This window comes from Leucopleurus acutus (assembly GCF_964270905.1).
Source record: "Leucopleurus acutus genome assembly, chromosome: 10".
Taxonomy (NCBI): domain Eukaryota; kingdom Metazoa; phylum Chordata; class Mammalia; order Artiodactyla; family Delphinidae; genus Leucopleurus; species Leucopleurus acutus.
In genome coordinates this window covers 43,657,853-43,680,278 of record NC_139153.1, presented here as the reverse complement: position 1 = coordinate 43,680,278, position 22,426 = coordinate 43,657,853, and the positions used below count along the sequence as shown (strand labels likewise).

Here is a 22,426-nt window from a genome sequence, read left to right as displayed (position 1 = left end):
CCCAACTTTAGTAATTTAGTAAATAAAAGGAATTAAGGAAGGGGGAAAAATTCAGCATTATGATCAGAGTTTGATAGGAAGTCAGTATTTAGATTTTAGAAGCACTTTCTATGAGGTGAGGACAGAATTGATAACTTGTCTGGTCAAGATCGTGGTCGTGGGAACTAGCCAACCCAGCACACTAACTCTCCAGGGGCTCTGGGCCTCTGAATTAGCTCCTTTCCTCTGGCAACTGTACACCACACAGTTCCCTCGGAGGAAGATTTTGATGGGAAATGTTTATTGATTTGGAGGAATGGCACTACTCTTCCAGGAAATTAGGCTGCAACTCTCCCTTCAATCTCCCCATTGTTGACTGTTCAACGTTTGCCTCGCGGGATCCTAGAAGCTCATTATATTACAAAGCTCTTATCTCCTCCTTTGCAAAACAAACTCTCACACCCATATAGGATGGATCTAATGAATTGTCGAGCCTAATTTTCAGAAAATAAGAGCACTCGTTTGTTCAACAACCCTTTACTAAGCTTGTTCCTGTACTGGTGTACATAACTGTCTACTGAAGTCACAACTTTGCATTGAAGCAGGGAACTTAAGATACCTTTGTCCAGCACCATGGCCAAAGGCTGGCAACCAACTGACCCATCTGGGTGACAAGGTTGTCCTCTGACACATCCTTGGCCATGATGACCTATTTGCTGATCTTGAACACCTTGCAATCTCTTTTTGATCTTGGCCCTTTCCCAGGCTGTGTCAAGAATATTCTTTTCCTCTCTTTTCTCCCCATGTATACCTAGAATACCCCGTAGGTCTGTGTCTTTAATTTTCTATGGGAAGGTCACGAAGCTGAGGGCAGGGAGGTGGGAGTGGGGGTGGGGGTGGGGGGGAAGTGTTGGGTTCCAGATTTGCCTGTAGGATGCTCTTCCAGCCTGCCTTCTTTCTTGCTCTTTTGGGGCAATGCCCAGTCTTTCCTAGGCCTCACCTCGGGGAGACACCAGGCTAGCCATGGCAGTGTGTTCCATTTCCAGGCCCCTGGCCGAGACATCTCATTCCCTGATGGGGTCACAGATGATGGAGTCTTTCCTGGAGACTGTCAAAGCCATCGGGGCTCTCTGCTGCTGGGTAGGGATGCAAGCCAGCAAGGCCCCCTCCCTAGGAGTCCACTGCCTCAAACTCCCAGCCCTGGCTTAGGGCGTGGAGAAGATGGACCCCCAACATTGCCCACTGGTGAGCTTGCCGCTGGAGCCATCGAAGTCTCGGTGAGTTTGTGAATGCTCCAGACTCTTTGGGGCTGCTCTCCGGCTAGAGGCCTCAGGCCAAGAAGCCCTGAGTGTCACCCGTGGAAGGATCCTTTAGACATCACTCTGCCCAGCACCTCCCATCTACCCCCATTTTACAGACAAGGCAGGTGAGACCGAGAGGGAGAGATTGGGTTTAACTGAGATCAAACAGGTATTCTGGTTTACTCTGTAGGACGGTGATACAGACTATTTTCCAATTGATATCATTTTTTCCCCCAGAGTTTCTGTCCCTACTCACTATCACGGCTTTGGAAATAGGCCTGTTTGCTTCCTGGACGAGTGTGAAAAAAAATTAAAGGTTCTTCTCTTCTTGCCTGTGACTCTGTGAAAACTACCTTGGGCTTGACAATTAAGACTCAGAGAAATCCTGGGAGGGGCCCCGGACAGATCTTAGCAGAAGCAAAGTATCCCTGACTTTAGTTGGAGAAGCAATAACTTGCCAAAATGCACAAATTAGGCAACAGTGACTAACTGGCCAGCACTCTTAATAGAATAATCACAGAGTGTAATGGCAAATCAGGGACTCCTCATTGGATTGGAGCTGTGATTTAATTTAAGCTCTCCCTCTATCTTCAGTAATGACGCTTCTAGTGTTTTTTCTTTTCTTTTCTTTTCTTTTTTTTTTCGGTATGCGGGCCTCTCACTGTTGTGGCCTCTCCCGCTGCAGGGCACAGGCTCTGGGCACGCAGGCTCAGCGACCATGGCTCATGGGCCCAGCTGCTCCACGGCATGTGGGATCTTCCCGGACCGGGGCACGAACCCGTGTCCCCTGCATTGGCAGGCGGACTCTCAACCACTGTGCCACCAGGGAAGCCCCATTTTGTTTTTTTGTTGTTGTTGTTTTTTGCCCTCTGGCCAGCCCAGGACACACAGTGGTTTACAAACCGACTTGTGAGCTGACCATTATATGGCTCTAGTGACTTGGATAAGTCTTACAGTGTTACCTTAGCTCCATCTCTGACTGGATGCATGGGATTCAGGGTCCCAGCAAGAAACAGATGAACCACTGCAGTGGGCAAGTGGAGAGGGTTTATGGAAGTATTTACAGAGATGTGCGCTGGGCTCAGGAACTAAGAAGGGGCAGTGAGGCGCCGAGGAACTAGCCACAGTGGGAAGCTGTAATAAGCCTAGGCTTAAGGGGTGAGGGGAAGGACCAGAGCCCAGCAAGACCTGCCCCTTTATGTGAGAGGCAGCCTGATGGAAGGTGGCCCAGCCACAGCCCAGCAGGGAAGAAGCCAGCTGGCAGATAGCCAGCTCCTCTCCTCCCAGCCTCGGATCTCCTGTCTGTGCCTCCCATTGGCCAAACCTGACCAGAACCAGAGGGTGAGGGTGATGCAGTTTGCTCAGGTCACCCTCCATGGGTACAGAGCAGGGCAGAGATGGTAGAGAGTAGGTCTCCAAGACCTACCAAGAGAATCACCAACCCAAAGTCCTCAAGTCAAAGCCAGGCTTCAGGGTCCTCTTGGAGGTACTTTAACTCTCTAGAAAATGCCTCATTCAGGAAACCGTGTTATTACTCTGTGGATTACCACTTTCCTGGATATTCCAGCCTCGATTCATTTTAGTGAAATTATCTGGCTAGTGCAAGATTAACTCTTTAATCCCTTCCATGTCACATGGACCTGAACATCAGTCACAGCTGTGCCATTTACCAAGTGAGCCACCTTTAGCAAGTCCCTTAAATTCTTCAAGCCTCCATGTCTCCCCTTATAAAGACCTTATAAAAAGGTTTCTAAATGGCTGAAGGGTTAAATGGAATCACAAAGTGCCTTCATTTATGTACACATCTGACCAATAACAGCAGTAGATGCTAGAACCTTTTGTTGAGTCCTCATGGTTGAGAAATTTCTAAACTTTCTTTATATGTACTATATACCTATGAGCTTCACCTACAGCAAATGCTCAATAAATAATTGTTGAATTTGGACTCTGAATGGTTAGTGCAGTGCTGAGTCAGCTACAATGGGCCTGGGACTCCCCACATCCAGGGTAAGTGTGTGACTAGAGTTAGGGCCCTGGCACAGAATCCAGACAGAGCTTCCAATAAAGGCCCAGAGAGAGAAGAGTCAAAAGGATTGTGTCAGAAACTAAGAATTGAACAATCAAGACACAACAAATATTCCCTCAGAAAGAGAGAGACCATGTGGAATAGGAACTGGGTCGTATGTTGGGAAGAGAAATGGGCCTCTTAGGAGGGAGGTCAAGGAAGCCTATCATGGAGTAGGAATTCTCTGTAAATGTCATATGCGCAGCCCAGCAGAAGTCCAATAATGACTGCCTGGCCTGATGCCCTTGCAACTCCCACTACCCTTTGGTAGAAACCTCAGAGACCCTTGAGGCAGCCCCCTCCCCACCCTGGTGCCCAGGAACCTGTCTTAGGGAAGGACTCTGCAAAGCCTCAGGTGAGGCCAGGTCATCTGTTAGCTACGAACTCAGGCTCTGGTTGCACCCCAGCTCCGTGTCACGCTGTTCCTCACATCTGAGCTCTTACCCCAAGTTCATGGAGTAGCCCCTTTACTCCAAGCATGACTGCAGAGGACCGTAGCTTCACTGGGCAGCTCGCAACCACCGAAGAGAGGCCAATAAGAGGCTGAGTGATCTGTTTTTGCCACTGAAGACTTTAGGGGAATGTCTTGACTCTTTTTTTGTCCCAGCAGGCATCTGATGCAGGACAGAAGACTTACTTGACAGCAGAATACTTGAATGAACATTTCCGAACCCAAAGGGCAATGAGTGTTGTCAGTATCATGACCTCTGTCCTCGAGGGTAAGTATTGCTCATTGGAACTTCCACTCACTGTGCCATGAGGAGTCCCCATATGAGCAGAAGATGGGATGCCCCAAACCTGTGTCGAAGAGCACCCATCTCTGTGTCCTGGGATACTCCTCATTTTTATGCCCTTGTCCCCATTACCCTTTATCAGTGTGGTTTTTAAAATGTGGATAAATTTTCAAAAACAATAGAATCCACTGAATGAAATGCTCTAATTCATTTCTTGTTCAAATTAACATCTGCTTCATATGTATTCACAAAACTGGATTTTAAAAAGTGATCCAGCAGGCACAGAGAATTTCAAGCTACCACTCAGGTATGCAAGAAATTTAACAGTCTTTAATTTTCAAACATGGAAAAATTGTTCCCATGTGTTTCATGGCAGTGACTTTTATGGTTATAACTTAATTTCTGTCTCAAGCTCATGCTGAACATTAGAAGGCAGTTTAAGTAAATTAATCCTTCAGTTTAACTAAATCCTTGTCAATTCAGGGTTCCATCAATCAGGTGGGAATCCACTCAGCCTCCCCAGGGATGGATCTAAATTCTAACTACTTACACCAAGCCACAGGGTGGAGGAAGAGAATGGCCACCTGGCACTCAAGTACCAAAGAGCACGGCTATATCCTTCTCACCCTGAGTATAAGACCTGTCTTCTTATCCAGCCTTTCTTTTGCCTCAGGGCATGGAAAACATGGCCTTAGTCATATCTAGTTATTCATCTCCTCTGGACAAATTTAAAATGTCCTGAGCTGGAGGATGGAGAAAGGAGTTTGGATGTTGGTGTGTCCCTGAGAAGGGGCCCTGGGTACTCTCCTCCCAGCCCTGGGCTGAATTCTAACTGCAGGGGAGGGCATGGTGGACAACAGACAACAACAACAAAATGTTTGAGTGATTTGAAAACAGAGCCAACCTGTACCTTACTTTCTAGGTGAAGCTGGAGGCGGCAAATCTTAGACAGAGACCCTCATGCCTAGTATGACACAGAAACCGTAGGGTAGCATGGGCCAGTCACATGCCTGGGTAGAGAAGAACTGAGGCAGCCTCAAAGGGTGCTCTGTGGCCCCAGAATGACAGCAGAGTATCTGGATGATCACCTTGTTCCCATTGAAGGCTGCAGAAGGAGATGAGTGAGAGGCAAAGAGGGAACAGCCATCTCCATGGCTCTCCCACCAGCGACGACCAAATGGGAACATTGATGACTCAAGTGAAATACAGTTGGCAATGACTTAGGACCAGCTCAACCCTCCACCAACCTTCAGCTCCCCAGAACTCAGACACAACTTCAGATAACGAAGTAGTAGCAGACGTTGAGTTAACCAAAACAAAGTCCCCTGGTTGGAGACTTGAAGTATAAATTGAATTCAGTTACGGGAGAGAAAACCCCGTAAGCTACATTTCTTGCATAACTGAGTTTGTGTTTTGAGAAATGTGTACTTATGCTAGTAACAACAGTGTTGTTGTTAGTTTTGCTCATGGATAACTATTTAATAATTACTCATCAGCAGAGAGTGAGGATTAGAGAGGTGGAGGAGGAGGGAGAGGTTGGAGGAGAGGGAAGGTAGAGAGAAATGCTGGTCTGGAAGATTGAAGGAATGAAATGGAGAAACACAGGGCAGTGACAAGCTGGGACCAGTCAGCGTGGTTGTGGATTTTTCCCAACCAGGTTCAGTTGGTTGGGCACAGGTACAGAGTCATCTCCATGTTGGGTTTATTCAGAGTTGGGGTTTTGCCAGGCAAGTACAATGGAGGGGGGGAGAGGGCAAGGGAACTGAGGTGTCTGTAAGGGAGTATAAAGGGGGTGGACATGAAATGTAAGCTGGGTAAGTTGAGAAGCAAAGACACGCATGACCTTTGCGATGGATGGTTAAAAAGTGTATGGTCCATGGTTTGGAGGACTGAATGGGGACAGAGGTTGGGTTGCACTTGCTAGACTACAGGGGCTCAAAAAGGAGGAAAAGGGTGAGTGCTGAAGTGGAGATGGGAGGTGTTATAAGGTGTTATAATGGGAGTTATAAGTAATGACAAGGTCTAGAAGCTGGCCATGGGGTGGGGGTCTGAGTCCATGCCCGGCTGAGAGCTGTCATTGACCACACCTGTGATGCAGAACTCGAGGAGTCTAAACAGAGGTGCCCACCCTGCTTGACCAGCTTGGCTCGGAAGTATCTGATCTGGGATTGCTGCCCCACGTGGGTGAAACTTAAGACCCTTCTCTTCGTGATTGTGACGGACCCCTTTGCAGAGCTCACAATCACCCTGTGCATTGTGGTGAACACCATCTTCATGGCCATGGAGCACTACGGCATGAGTCCCGCTTTCGAAGCCATGCTTCAGATTGGCAACATTGTGAGTGCCCTGGCAGCCACTGCCTGTGCTGTCAGATCTGTGGGGCTCTGGGTGGGGTAGCAGCATGCCCTCATTCACTGGAGTGTTGATCTTGCTGGCTGAGAGCAGTGCGGGAGATGTGTAGACACTTAGTGCAGGAAGTCAAGTCTGGAGGACCAGGCTGAGCTGCTGGGAATTGCTTTGGGATGAACGAGCACAGGGAAGTGGACAGAGAGAGCCCTGACCTAGAGACAGCTAGCCTCCCCTTTGCAGAACTTAGGACAGCCACCTGAATTCTCAGCATTGCAGCTGCCACTACCTCGAAATGATGATAAATGCCACTTTCCCATCTAAAGACAACCTATGGACTTGCAAATTTCCTTCCAATTTTATTGCTTTTGTGACTGCAAAACACAGTGTCTGTGGTTTTTCAACGCTGTCATTTAAGTGCGGAAGAGTGGGGGAGGGAGGGGAAGATAATGAGAGAGAGGGAACCTGGGATCATGCTTGCTGTTGTCACAAAAGTGTCAGAACTTTTTTTAAAATCTGGTTCAGACAGGACTTTCCTTTAAATTTTCCTCCATAACTTTGTAGTATAATTTTCTTTGAACAACACAAAGTCCATACTGGATTTCCCTACATGCTGAGTAAAGTGTCAGACTCAGAGGAGAACTGTCCTCAGCCTGTGCCCCACAGGAACAGTAATGATAGCCAACTTTATTTGATCACCTACTCAAGACCAGACATGGCCTCAGATGCTTCTCATGGGTTATCTCATGTTATTGTCACAAAACCCCAATATGGTAGGTACTATTATTATGCCCCTTCACAGATGGAAAAACGGAGGCACAGGAGGTTAACTAATTTGCCCAGGGTGCTAGAGGTGAGTAAGTGACAGCATCAAGATTTGAACCCAGGCCAACTGGCTCTGAAGCTCACACCTCTCAACTCCTGGGTGCTAAACCCCATCACAGGACGTGCTAGTGTGTGTGTGTGTGTGTGTGTGTGTGCACATGCACACAAGAAAAGCAGAAGCTGTGAAGGTCAGGGTCCTGCCTCCATGTCCACACCACTGCAGGTGGCTTACTAGTTCCACCAGGACCATACAGCTCTTCTAACTCCTTGTAGGCTGCAGACTTAGGTGGAAGGAGGGGTCCCAGAGGAAATGTGACTGCTCTTCTCTAGAAATCTCCCCCTTTCCCAGAATCCAGGGATGTGAAAATGATGCCAGTAGGTTCTGGGATACTGTGGAGCCAGCATGCCTTACGTTTCAGCAGCACCTAGGCTAAGAAGACACATGCTATGTAAAGTTGATATGAAAAGGGGAAATGGAAAGAGAAGGGAGAGCTTATTGCCAAGAAGTCATCATAGACCCCAAAGGGTCAGATGGAAGAGACCTCTGAGCCCGTACCTTGTTTTACAGTTGGAGAAGCTGAGGCAAGAAAGACCAAAGGCCTTTACCACTGTGACAGAGCCCAGTGACATTTTTTAAAAAAGAAAGAAAGGCAGGCACTGTGTGGTGCTTATGATGAGTCAGGTGCTTTATAAGTGTTTTCTCAGCGTCACAACGCGCTATGAGGTTATCACCACCCTCGCAGCACAAAAGAGAGCCTTAAGACTCAGAGAGGTTCAGTATCCTGCCCAAGGTAGCACAGGTGGGGAAGGTGGAGCCAGAGGTGACCCAGGTCTCTCTAGAGCACAGGACCTCATCGCCCCACCCCCACACCACGCTGACTTGCCTACAAAGGGCACTCAGTAGATGCTCTTTGCATCTCACAGTTGCCATCTTGTGGCATCAGTCAAGTTCCTTAAACTCTCAGCCACTTCCTTCTCTGTAAAAGGGATGTAACTACCTCTGTTTCCCAGGCTGGCGAGAAGCTCTGTTGAGAACAAATGAGAGAAAAACACCTGACTCTGATCTTTGGTTTCTTCCTTACCTGTCACCCTTCCCTGCTGGTTGTTGTGTGACCCAAGCCTGGCCCTGACCTCTCTCAATGTCAAAATTCTATCCTGTTTAAGACCATTAAAGATACTCAGAGCTGAAAGAATCTTAGAGACAATGTATTATTATTGTTCTTACTAATAGCTATTATTGATTAATGAAGTACTGTCTGCCAGGACCTTTGCTAAGAATTGCATATGCATTATCTCACTTAAAGCCCATTATACAGATGAGGAAATTGAGGTAGAGAGGGTGCACTCCTTGTCCAAGCTTATACAAGCTAGGAATGGCTGAGTTGACATTTTTCTCTGGGTCTGTGTTGCCCCACGATCCCTGCTTTTAAACTACTGAACCAGATTGACTTCTCATTTACATAATTATATAATAATTATTATCCTAATGATTATCCACTTACTCCATGTCCAACACCATTCAAACGGAAACACTGAAGCATGGAAACACTAATGTGTATTCCCTGAGCACTGATCCAGAGATTTCTCTCTGCTGCCACACTGAGCGTTCCCATCCCCAATCTGTCAGGAGCCTGCAGATAATATAGAAACAGAATAAAAACGAGGTAAAGGGATTTGCCACTTTATAAACACGACATTTTCCCCCTGCTCTATTTGTCATTGTCACCCGACCCCACAGACCCTGCTGAGATGGATCCCTGTTTCTGTCCGCAGGTCTTTACCGTGTTTTTTACTGCTGAAATGGTCTTCAAAATCATAGCGTTCGATCCCTACTATTACTTCCAGAAGAAGTGGAACATCTTTGATTGCATCATCGTCACAGTGAGCCTGATAGAGCTGGGTGCAGTCAGGAAGGGGAGCCTGACAGTGCTGCGGACCTTCCGCCTGGTAATGTACTCTTTTGGCAACTTGGGGAACCTCCACGTGGACATCCAAGGAGGCTCCCCGCTGGAAATGGACTCTGTCCTTTGGGGACCCCACCAGCCAGCTCCCTCTTCCTCTTCGTTCCCTGTGGGAGGAGGCAGGGCATGGCTCCTGGGAGCCAGAGACGTGGTGCTTTGCACTTACTCAAAGTGGGGGTGTGCCCTTTCCTCTCTGGCCCTGGCTCCCCTCATCTGCGCTAAGAGGAGACTTCCTAGCACCCTCTTGTTCTCTTACCAAATAACAGTAAATGATAATCATAGCAACTACTCTTTCTTGAGTTCTGACAATGCATGAAGCACAGAGCTAAACCCTTGACATAACACATCTCATTTTATGCCTACATCACCCTGAGAGAGTTGCTTTTACTATCACCACAGATAGATGAGGGAAACTGAGACAGAGTGGTTAAATGATGGCCCAAAGTCTCCCTGCTGCTGAGTGAGCCTCAGACCTTCATTTCAAAGCCAGGCTGCCTGACTCCAGAGTCCCAGCTCTGATCATCCTCTGATTCCCTTGGTCCCCAAATCACAGCCCCAATATCTCACCCACCTCAAAAACTGCCTCCTACTAGCCTCCCGTCCTGGCTCTTCTCCCAACTCAGCTCCAGGACGCCTTCTGCAGGATGTGTTCCCTTATTCTTAACAAAAGAGATGTCCCCCTGATGTCTGTGTCTGTAAGGCAAGTCACCCATCTTGTTTTATTTCTTCAAGAATATCGTGGCCCCTGCACTTCATTTTAGAATCAATTTGACAAGTTACATACCCACCTACACACAAAATTGTTGGGTTTGGGGTTTTTTTTTCTATTAGGACTGCAGTAATTTATAGATCAGTTTGGGAAGAAATATAACCTTTATGTTATGTAGTCTTCTGATCCACAAAAATGGCACACAATCTATTTATTTCAGTCTTTCAATAGTTTTATAATTTCTCCATAAGGGACTTCCTGCCTATCTTTTGCTAGATTTATTCCTAGATATTCCCTAGTTCATTATGCTATTTCAAATGAAACCTCTTTTTAAATGTTCTTTTCTGGGGTTTGGGTTGTTTTTTTTTTGTTTGTTTTGGTTTTTTGCTAGCACTTTGCTATTTAATATTTTTGGATCCAGATAGCTCTGTTATTAATTCTCACGACTTATCTATGCAATCTTTTAAATTTGTTAACAGAATCATATCATATGCAAATGATGAGTTTTGTTTCTTCTTTTCTAATCCTTATACCATTTGGTTCTTTTTATTACATTTCTGTGCTGGTTAGGACATCCAGTACACTGTAGAAAAGATGTGTTAATAGCCACATTTTTGCTGTTTTCCTGATCTCAGAGAAAATGCTTTCAGTATTTCAGCAAGTCTGATATTTGTGGCAGGTTTTTTAAGAAGATTTTTTTAAAAACTCCTTTATCAGTTTAGGAAGTTCTCTTTTTTGTTTGTTTGTTTTTGTTTTTTTGCGGTACGCGGGCCTCTCACTGTTGTGACCTCTCCCGTTGCGGAGCACAGGCTCCGGACGCGCAGGCTCAGCGGCCATGGCTCACGGGCCCAGCCGCTCCGCGGCATGTGGGATCCTCGCGGACCGGGGCACGAACCCGTGTCTCCTGCATCGGCAGGCGGACTCTCAACCACTGCGCCACCAGGGAAACCCGGAAGTTCTCTTTTGTTAAGAATATTAATCATGAACGGATGTTTAATTTTATCAGACAATTGTTCTGCATGATTAAGATAATCACATGATTTTCTCTAATCTGTTAAAGCAGTGAATTATACTAATTGATTTTCTAATGTTAAATAAACTTTGCATTCCTGGGATAAACCCAACTTGATCGTGATACACTTTTTATACATTGGAAGATTCAGTTTGCTAATAATTAGAAAAATATTTTGCCTCCATATTGATCAGTAATATTTGGCCTGTAATTTTCCTTACTTGCATTGTCCTTGCTAGGTTTTAGTATCTAGGCATCAAGGTTATGCTAATCTCCGTAAAAAGAAGTGAGGAATATTCCTCTTCTTCTACACCCAATCTTTGGGTAAGACTGGAATTATTGTTTCTTGTAAGTTTGGTAGAATTCACTAATTAAGCCATCTGCAAGTCAAGATTTTTCTTTACTGATTTAATTTTCTTAATGGCTGTGAAACTACTCAGATTTTCAATTTCTCGAATTGGTTTTGGTAAGTTATTATTTTTCTAAAAAAATTTGCTTCTTATCTAAATTTTTAATTTTATTGACACTAAGTTGTATATGCTATGCTGTTACATTTTAATGCTCCATATCACATGTACTTATGTCATCCTTTTCTTTCTTTAAAAATAGTCATTTGTGCTTTCTTTTATCTATTTTTATTAGTCTCGCCAAAGATCGTCAATTTAATGTCTTTTCAAAGAACCATCTATTAGCTTGTCGATCCTCTCTACTTCACTGGTGTTTTCTATTTCAATTAATCCTGCATCTTATCTTAATTGCAGCTTACATTCCACATATTTTATTCTTTACTAACTTCTTAGGTTGGAATTTTCAGCCTATTTCCTTTTCCAATATATTCATTGAAGACTTCAATTTCCTTCTAAGAACTGCTTTAATATGTAGATTTTTCCTTATTTTATTTATTTATTTTTTAAACTTATTTATTTATTTATTTATTTTTGGCTGAATTGGGTCTTTGTTGCTATGCGCAGGTTTCCTCTAGTTGCGGCGAGTGGGGGCTACTCTTCGTCGTGGTGTGCGGGCTTCTTATTGCGGTGGCTTCTCTTGTTGCGGAGCACAGGCTCTAGGCGTGCGGGCTTCAGTAGTTGTGGCTCGTGGGCTCTAGAGCGCAGGCTCAGTAGCTGCAGCGCACAGGCTTAGTTGCTCCACAGCACGTGGGATCCTTCCGGACCAGGGCTCGAGCCCGTGTCCCCTGCATTGGCAGGCGGATTCTTAACCACTGTGCCACCAGGAAAGCCCCAGAATTTTCCTTATTGTTTGGTTCTAAATATTTCCTAATTTCAAATTTGATTTATTCTTTGACTCAAAGGCTAATTAGAAGCATGGTTCTTAATTTTGAAATGTATGTGGTATTTCTAGTTATCTTTATGCCATTGAGTTCTAGCTTAATTGTATTATACTCAGAAAACATACACTGTATGATTTTAATGCTTTGAAATTTATTGATAATCTCATTTTGGCTCAGTATAGTGAAAATGTTCCTTATGCACTTGAAAAGAATGCGTCTTCTGCAGTTGTATGGTGCAATACTCTGCATATATATCCATTGGGTAGAGAAAGTTCATTGTGTAGTCCAGATATTCTATATCCCTGCTTATTTTAGCAATTACTGAGATGGTAGTGTATAAAAATATCTTTCACTATGATTACGGCGTGATGTTTCTCTTTACGGTTCTATCTGGAGGCTATGTTATTAAATGCATACATATTTTAAGTTATTATATCTTCCCAGTGGAGCGAAACTTTTATCAGTGAGAATTGACCTTGTTCATCCCTAGAAATGCTTTTTGCCTTAAAAGTCTCTTTTGCCTGTAGTAATTAAACAACTCTGTTTTCTTTTAGTTTGGAATTTGCCTGATATATCTCTATCTATCCTTTTACTTCCAGGCTTTGCATATCTTTAAGGTTGTTATATGTCTACTGTAAATAGTATGCAGTCAGATTTTGGATTCTTATTCAATCCACTCTTTGTCTTCTAACCAAAGCATTTAGTCTACTTATTTTATTGTGAATACTGATAATATTTGGATGTGTGTCTATCATTATATTCTCGGTTTTCTATTTGTTTCCTCTGTTGTAGCATTTCTGTTCTCTCTCTTCTTGATTTATTTTGGACTGTTTGTTTTTCCTTGTTCCATTTTCCTCCTTTATTGGTTTGGAAACTAAATACTCTGTTTCTATTCTTTGAGTGGTTACCTTAGAAATGACAGCATGTATTGTTAACTTAAAGTCAAAAGTTAGCTAAAATCTTTACTTTTCAGGACAACTTTTTATTCCAGTTACCCCTTCCCAACTTACTATCACGTTAATTATTTTAATTTTATCTTGTTTTTAAAAGCTATATGACTTAATTGATGATAAATAATTCCAGATTTGTACAAACACTTCTGAAAATTCAGTAGCTTAGCCCAATAAAGGTTTATTCCTCACTCATGTCATAGTCTGATGCAAGCCAGTCAGCTCTAGGTGGGACTCCTTCTAGAAGTGACTGTGCCATATCTGAAGGCCTGTACAACCTTCAAAGCTTGCCTCCTGCTTGTGGAAAGATGGCAAAGTTTACACAGTCAAAGGCTTTTTTAGTCAGGGCTCATGGTTTCTTTTGCAATACAATTCCTTCAAAACTTAGATGGTTTCAGACCTCTGTGTGTGTTATACATCCAGAGTGCTTTCTATGACAAAGTTCTCAGTTCTGCTTTGTTTCTTTGCTCTCTTGTCCTCCTGCCTCTCTCTGCCTCAAATGGTGGCTACGCCATTAATAGCATCTTTGCTAAGATGTGCTTCATTTCATTGAAAAATTTAACTGGTCTTGAACTCATAAAGACTTAATCCCATTGCTCACTCTTTGAGATCTAAAGCAATGTACTTCCCTAAACCTTCAAGACTCTAAACTTCTGGATTATTTTATTTTATTTAAGTATAGTGATTTGCAATGTTGTGTTAATTTCTGCTGTACAGAAAAGTGACTCAGTTATACATTAAACTTCTGGATTCTATTTCCTTTTATTTCTTATCAATCAACCAAATATTCCCTGAACTCATCTCTTTCTTGTAATGTCTTGACAAACGTAACCAACTACAACTGACACATGATACTAAGGTTCTGTTTTACAGACCCTTTGCCTAGTGCTACTGGTTCATGATCTGCCCCAGAATTATTGCAGACCATCGTTTTGCCCCTGCAACACAGATCAACACTTTCCAAGGATTCTTCTATCAGTTTCCTTGTTGTACACCACGTGATCACTAAGCCAGTGCCACATATCCAATGTGTTGAAATGGCTCTCTGCAATGTACCAATTTCTACATTACTCAAGAGAAGTACAACTAGTTGTAATGACAATCTCTAAATCTGTGAGTTAACATAATAGAGGTTTATGTTTACAGCATATTCAGTGCTGGTTGGGAAACTCTCCTGGTTTGTCTGCTCCAAGTAGTGACTCAGTGACTCAGGATGGTGTGATGTCACCACCATCTTCAATGGGTGGCCTCCATGGTGGCCATAGGAGGGGAAGAGAAAGTGCATGATGTTTTATGGCTCTGCCTGAAAGTAGTGTGCATTACTTCTGTCTCCATCTCCATTCCATCAGCCAGAACCCAATAATATGACCTCAACTATTTGCAAGTAAAGTGGGAAAACAGTCTTCCTTTTTGTCTGAGAGGAGTAAAAGTGAATGGTGACCATATAGCCAGTCTCTGCCCTACCCCGTGAAACTTTACTGTGGTGTCCATTCAATGTTTGTTTAGATTCACTCTCATACTTAGCGCTTCCTTGCTGTTTATCCATTCTTGCACATAATACCTTCCTTCTGAGATCACTTTCTTTCCGCCTGAAGCGCATCATTTAGAATTTCTTTCAGTGAGTGCCTTCTGGCAGTAACCTCTCTCAGTTTTATCTAAAATTTGCCGTTCAATTTGCCCTTATCTTTTTTTTTCTTTTTAATTTGGTTGTGCCAGGTCTTAGTTGTGGCAGGAGGGTTCCTTACTTGTAGCTCGCTGTCTCCTTGGTTGTGGCATGAGAACTCTTAGTTGTGGCATGCATGTGGGATTTGGTTCCCTGACCAGGGATCGAACCCGGGCCCCTGCATTGGGAGCACAGAGTCTTAACCACTGCGCCACCAGGGAAGTCCCATGCCCTTGTCTTGAGAGATATTTCTTATGGGATCTCGCCTTAATGGTGGGAGAAATTCCTGTTATACTGTCTACCTTAGGCAGCCCTGGGATGTGTTTCCTGATTGCTGTGCCTCATGAGACCATTAAAACTTATGCTCAGATTCATCAGTTTTGCAAATGTCTTCAGAGAAAAGCTGACTTCAGCAATCTGTTTATATCTCTGAATTCCCGTAGTTATTTAATTTTTGGCTAAAGAATTACTTACTTTATTGACAGATCATTAATGCACTTAAGATTTTATTATCTAGCATTTTTAGTAACTTTTTGATGGAAAGGGGAACCCAAGGGGGACTCAATATAGTCTACCATATTAGTCCATCTTCTGATATTCTTCACAAGTTCGAGGCCCATTTCATCACCAAGTGGTGACCTCCTCAGTAGAGGGCAGATGTTAGACTTACCTTGCATTCTATTCCAAAAGTAAAGCATCCTCATTAAAGTAAGTTCCAGATTAGATCTAAGGTGAACACAGACCGCCTCCATCACAAAGAAAAATACGTATGGAGCTTCCTGCATAAGAGGATTAAACCTTGGGACTTATTGCTGTGTTGGGTGATAAAACTGCTGCTACTGTGTCCAGCACAGCATCCCAGCTCTTTGGCCAGTGCCTGGCTCTTAGTAAGGGCTCCATAAATACCCCATGACAGCTGAGCTCACATATTTCTTTCTAACAAATTAGAGAACCACACAAATGTATTTTTTAAATGTTTAGGCATCTTTATGCATGGTGCTTTTGTTCTCCTGTGGGACTTAGCACATTTGGGTTTACAGTGAAGACTTTCTGGGTCTTTGCCTTATCTCTGCAACTAAACCATTAGTTCCATGAGGACAGGAGTCCACAGACTTCTCTCCATAACCTCACAGGCTAGTACAGTTCTATGTATGTGCATGGCTGGTGTCCAACAAAGTAGGTAGATTGGTTGGTCAATTAAATAAACATATGAATCCCAGGTTCATGAAATCACAGATACTTGCCATTTCAGAGATGGTGGGGGTAAAAGATGTTGTCCAAGGCCTCAGGATGAGAAATGCCCCAAGATGATGGGTAGCCAATACCTCTCAAATGCAGTGGGTTGTGCCCTACCTGCAGGAAGCTAGCCTCTCTTCAGGTCAAAGGTGGGCTCTTCTCACACATTTATGAGCTCCATCATACCCCACTCCACCCCATAGAATAGATCTACATCCAGGAGGCTTGTGGCTGTAGAACAGAGTACACGCCACACGACCAACACCCCAATATGAGACCCCTGACTTTGCCACAGTCAGTGGAGCACATTAGTAGTACATAGGGACCATATAGAGTTGGTCATATTTTTGAGTAACTGGTGACATACGAAGAAAGGTCTTTGAAAGCAGCTTCCCGGGATCAACCCACATTGATGGAATGAGCTACCTTGTGCTTTTTTTGTTTCTGGCCAAGACTTGAGATGAAAGGTGATGGAAGCAGCCACCAGGACCTGACAGGTCTCTGTTTCTCTGCAGCTGCGGGTCTTCAAGCTGGCCAAGTCATGGCCGACCTTAAACACGCTCATCAAGATCATCGGCAACTCGGTGGGGGCTCTGGGGAACCTCACCATCATCCTGGCTATCATTGTCTTCGTCTTTGCTCTGGTTGGCAAGCAGCTCCTCGGGGACAACTACCGTGACAACCGGCGCAAAATCTCAGCACCTAACGAAGAATGGCCACGCTGGCACATGCACGACTTCTTCCACTCCTTCCTCATCGTCTTCCGGATCCTCTGTGGAGAGTGGATTGAGAACATGTGGGCCTGCATGGAAGTCGGCCAGAAGTCCATCTGCCTCATCCTTTTCTTGACGGTTATGGTGCTGGGCAACCTGGTGGTGAGTGCATGGGCAATGCAGGAGACTTCCATATTATCCTAGAAAGTTTGACATTGCACATGTCTTGCCCACATTGTACCTCCCTGACTGAAAAGTCTTCACACTTTTCCAAGTTGTACGGGACACATAAATATCTGTTGGGAAGCAGCTGGAATAAGCCCATATGACAGAGCAGGAAAGACCTGATGTAGAATCCCAGCTCCACCTCTAGTAAGGTTGGGTGACCCAGCACAAGAGACAATCTCCCAAGCTTTAATTTCCTTAAAATCAAGAAAATAGTGCTTACTTATGGGCTTACTGGGAGAATTAAATTACAGGAACAACATACACAAATCGCCTAGTGCAGTTTCTGGGCCAAGGCAGGAAGTCAATAAATGGTAGCTGTTAGTTGTTGAAGGAAAATTTCCCTTCCCCATTCTGGGGTTCTCAGAGGGTATTTCTGTTGGGGGTGGGGGGGAGTAGAGTTACATAGGTTCTAGCTAGGAGCAGGAGGGGAGGCACAATGGGACAAGAGGAAGGAGAGGAGCTGGATCCTGGACAACATCCAATGCCATGACAATAACAAAATCCACTCTCAGGTTTGCGGGGAGCCCCTCTGGAGGCCTTTCTCCCAATTGGCCCCAGCACCCCTTCTCTGGCCCAGTCTGGCTCCTTGTCCTCAGTTGTCTCCACTCCCTCAAGTTCTGGGTGCCTTTGCTCTCCCAGCCTTGACCAGGGTGAGGGGAGGGTGTTATTTTTAGGAACCCCCTTTTTTTTTTAATTGAAGTATAGTTGATTTACCATATTGTGTTAGTTTCAGATGTACAGAATAGCGATTTGGTTTTTTTCCATTATAGATGATTACAAGATGTTGAGTATAATTCCATGTGCTATACTGTAAATCTTTGTTGCTTATCTATTTTATGTATAGTAGTTTGTATCTGTTAATCTCATACTCCTAATTTATCCCTCTCCCCTACCTTTCCCCTTTGGTAACCATAAGTTTGTTTTCTATGTCTGTGAGTCTGTTTCTGTTTTATATATAAATTCATTTGTATTATTTTTTAGATTCCACACATAAGTGATATCATATAGTAATTTTCTTTCTCTGTCTGACTCATTTCACTAAGCATTATATTCTCTAGGTCCATCCATGTTGTTGCAAATGGCAGTATTTCATTCTTTTTTATGGCTGAGTAATATTCCATTGTATATATAGACCACATCTTCTTAAGCCAGTCGTCTCTTGATGGGCACTTGGGTTGCTTCCATGTCTTGCAGGAGCCCCTTTCTTATTGCCTTGGAAGTCAACCAACTTGAATTCTATTCCCATAAGAGTTTTACAGATAAGAGAAAGCTAAACCAAGAAAGAGGATGAAAAAACAAATCCAGACTCTTCAAAGTCTTTCACAACAGGGTCCCTGAGCCAGAGGTGCCTTCTGCCTGCTCTCCCGAGTAGGGGGCTGGACAAAACTCCTTTCTTCCAGGCTGAGTTCCCCATCCCTGCAGTGTCACAGAGGCCCCTGACCCTGAGGCAGGAAGTTTGCCTTTCCGAGCACTTTTATATCCTCGTGCCATTTCCTCTTCACAACCACTCTGACGGGTAGGGGGTCCCGAAGGACACGAAGTTGGAAGCAGAGAGGAGATGTGCCCAGGATTCCAGAGTGAGCAATAGAAACCACGGTATGGCTGATGAGGGTGGTCCTGGGCAGGCCCATGCCTGCTCCTCTCTGTTGTCCCTGAATGTCCCTTTGCTCAGCAGGGGTGACCCTCCTCTATGGTGGGGAATGTACTTCCAAGCCTTGTCCACGTGAAGCAAGTTGCTTGGGGCATCCCTGAGGCTCCTCTCAGTTGCTGTCAGAATATCTGTTCCCCCAAGAAGGAAAGCATCTTGGGTGGGCAGGGAGAGGCCCCAGGGTGCCTGTCGTGCCACCCAGCTGCTGACCTGGTGGGCCACGGAGGGGGTCAGCTCATCGAATGAGTGATCTTCCTTTCCTTCTCTCCAGGTGCTTAACCTGTTCATTGCCCTGCTGCTGAACTCCTTCAGCACCGACAACCTCACAGCCCCAGAGGACGACGGGGAGGTGAACAACCTGCAGGTGGCCCTAGCGAGGATCCAGGTGTTAGGCCGGCGCATCAAGAAGGCCCTTTGCAGCTTCCTCAACTGGCCCTTCTTGCTCCCCCGGCCCAAGGCAGAGCCCCAGCTGGTGGTGAAACTCCCACTCTCCACCTCCAAAGCTGAGAACCACATTACTGCTGACACGGCTGCGGGGAGCCCTCGAGGGCTCCTGGCTCCCGGAGGCCCCAGGGATGACCACAGTGACTTCATCACCAATCCTAACATATGGGTCTCTGTGCCCATTGCCGAGGGCGAGTCTGACCTCGATGACTTGGAGGATGATGGTGAGGAGGATGCTCAGAGCACCCAGCAGGAAGTGATCCCCCAAGGGCAGGTGAGAGTTCTCCCACGGGACAGCCACAGGAAGCAGGGTGGGGACTTAGGGCTGGAGTGACAAGGGGCAGTAGGGAAATTTTGATGAAGAGGTTTTCCAACCTCAGGGCTGGCGCAGCCTTGAAGAGCCCCAGGCAAGCCCGGCATGAGACCCCTTCACATAGGAAGCACAGGCCATGCCAAGCTTTCTGGAGGAGGTGACATTTAATCAGAGCCTGGAAGAAAGGGTCAGAATTCACCAGGCAAGCAGGGAGCAGGGGCATTGCTTGAGCCCCAGGCCACTTGGAGTTGCTTGAAATTGTCTTTCATATAGCTGCCCCATTTGCTCCACCCAACCCAGTCTCTGTGCAGGAGGTGCTAATAAGATTGCTCTAAGAACAGGATGTTGTCCAAGAGCAAGTCTCGTCTCATCTTCGCCAGCAGACTAAAAAGTCCTGATCATTATGTGACTCATTCATCCAGCTTTTCCCGACAGGGGCTGTCACAGGGAAATGACACTTGTTCCTTTGGCACCAAAGAATTTGAAGCATATTTTTGGGTAATATATATATATTTTTAAATGCTTTGCATAGTTCCTTTCTACCTTAAGCTGATAAATCAACCCTCGTTAACCTCTTCTCAACGACTCAGGGCATGCACGTCTCCACAATGTAGGAAGGCAGGGGTCCCTCTGGGACCCAGGGACAGAGCGCTGCTGGCCAGGCCACTAAGTGGCCTCAGACAGCTGTGCTTTGAGTCTGTAGCTCTTCCCTAGCCTCCGTGCCTCGCAGCTGTCACTGCTCTTGTGTTCCAGCAGCTGCTGTTATCAGCTGCCATATTTTACATGCCTTTGTCTGGGTGACAGCCGAGGGCAAGGTGTCACCATCCCCAGAGTAAAGGACATAAACTCTGTGACGCTGTCTCCACTCAGAGTCATTTTCAATTACTTTGGGGGTTCTTGGGGTCTCCAGAGGGCAAAGTTCAGTACCACTCTGACCCCTGGACAAGTGATAATGATCATGGCTAACATCTATGGAGCCAAGCACTGCTTGCGAAGTGCTTCACAAGTATGAACATATTTAGTCATCAAAATAACCAAATGAAGTAGATCTTGCCTTCTCAAGTTTTCAGATGGGAAAAATGAAAATAAGAGAGGTTAAATAACTTGCCTAGTGTCACACAACTTGTAAGTAATGACACCAGATATTACACACAGATCTATCTGGCTGTATGTATGTATGTTCGTTGCATATATTAGGTCCTTGGCTCTGGCAGATGACTCTTCAAAGTTAGAATTGCTTAGCTGAGGGTGGGCACAGGTACCCAAGTTGGGGCTTTCTCTCACTAGCAGGAGCAGCGGCAACAAGTCGGGAGATATGAGGACCACCTGCCACCCAGGAGCTCAGGTTCTGGAATGTCCTCTGAGGACCTGGCTCCACACCTAGGTGAGAAGTTGAAAGACGAGGCTCCTGCTCAGGGCCCTACAGAGGTAGGTATGTGAGCTTCCTGGAGAGGTTAAACAGCCTGCCGGACAATGACCAGTGGGATGGAGGGGACTGGAGGATAGGGCTGGGCGTGGGGTATTCCAGACTACGCTCAACTGTGGAGGCTCATGTCTCATCTTGGGAATTTTTAAAGTCCTTCCAAACCTGTGGGCTAATCAGCATGATTTCACCGGGAAGAATGAGGTTCCATAGACTGGGGGACCGAGGACCTGTTCCTCAACCTCTCTGAGCCTCCGTGTCTCCATCTGGGAAGCTAAGTGGTAATGGCTACTTGGTAGGATTCTTTTGAAGCTTCAATGAGATGCTGCTTGTCAAATGTTTAGCTCCTGCCTGAAATGGAGTAAGTGCCCAGAAAATGACAGCCAAGAAAAAAGGAAACAAAAGACAGTGCACAGAGAAAGTTAAGTATCTTTCAGAGCCAGCAGATAAAAGTCGGAGTTGCTGTGGGTGAGGAAGTCTTCCCTGTGACCATCTCCCACCTCCCACCCCCGCTTTCTGTTGTCCACACTGTCTTCTCGGGCCAAAAGCAGACTGGTGCCGGGGAGAGGCTATCTGTACTGAGTGCTGTACTGACAGACTTACATAGACTGAGCAGGAAGAAGATCTTATAAGAGGTAAAAATAAACTTGGTGTTTTCATTACAAATCTTTAAAGAAAACAAGCTACATTGAAAGAGGTATCTCTAAAGATTTAGCATCTGTAATAGCACTGTATTAAATGCAAGAAGTTAACTTGACACCTAGCCACTGAGTGCCGATGGTGACAGGCACCGGGTAAGCAAAGATAAGGAAGACATAATTCATCCCAAATTTATCAAGCCCATCAGCTTGAGGAGTGCCAGCCACTGGCTGTGTGCCTCTGGGCAAGGCTGACCCAGCGGGGTGAGAGAAGAGGGTGGGATGAGAAGGGATTTGAGGGCTCTGGGTGAACACCAGCCTCTTGGTTCCAGTTGGGTGAGGGTTGCCATCTTCTACACGTGGAGAACATGTTTCTACTGAGCATTCTAAGGACTCCCCTGGCTGGTTTTCTCTACTCGGTGTTTTCAGTACACTACCGCTGTGGGTTGTTTTTGTTTTTGTTTTGATTTTGTCCATGACCCTAGCCAGGCAGGGAGGGTGGGGAGGGTGACAGATGGGGACCCACCCCACCATTTGGGTCCATTAGTCAAGCGATCAGGTTTACTAATATGAGAGCAGCTTCAGCTCCTAATTGAATTCATCTGGAGACATTATAGGGCTGAAGCTGCCAGGAGGGCAACAGGGCCCCTGCAGCATTGCTCCATGATTAAATATTCAAGCCCAGTGAAGGCTGAGAGTCTTTATGGGTGTAATTACTGCGTCTCAGGTCATCGCCAGCCCTCCATCAGGGGCCTGGAGGTTTAAAGCCTCACACAGCTGAACCTCTGGGGCTCTTCAGAGAGCATGACTGTTCTGGGGCTCAGCTGGCAAGGCACCGAAACAGAAGGGACGCCGTGGTGGGTCCAGCCCTGAGGGGCTCTCTCTGCATCTCGGAGCTCTGAGCCAGTCGGACCTGTGGTGACAGTGTGCAGATTCACTGGGCCCCTCAG

At 45.5% G+C, this 22,426-nt stretch overlaps 1 protein-coding gene across 1 annotated transcript in view; it reads left to right on the top strand.

Moving 5' to 3' along the window:
• The window catches only part of SCN10A (sodium voltage-gated channel alpha subunit 10), a gene marked incomplete at both ends in the record, with an annotated part of 77,504 nt that overhangs the window by 33,960 nt on the left and 21,118 nt on the right, over positions 1-22,426 (top strand). The window contains 7 exons of the mRNA XM_082848389.1: positions 963-1,256; positions 3,956-4,064; positions 6,178-6,416; positions 9,024-9,197; positions 16,585-16,944; positions 18,930-19,376; positions 20,703-20,843. Coding sequence (XP_082704515.1) covers positions 963-1,256; positions 3,956-4,064; positions 6,178-6,416; positions 9,024-9,197; positions 16,585-16,944; positions 18,930-19,376; positions 20,703-20,843 — 1,764 coding nt within the window. The remainder of the gene's footprint in view (positions 1-962; positions 1,257-3,955; positions 4,065-6,177; positions 6,417-9,023; positions 9,198-16,584; positions 16,945-18,929; positions 19,377-20,702; positions 20,844-22,426) is intronic.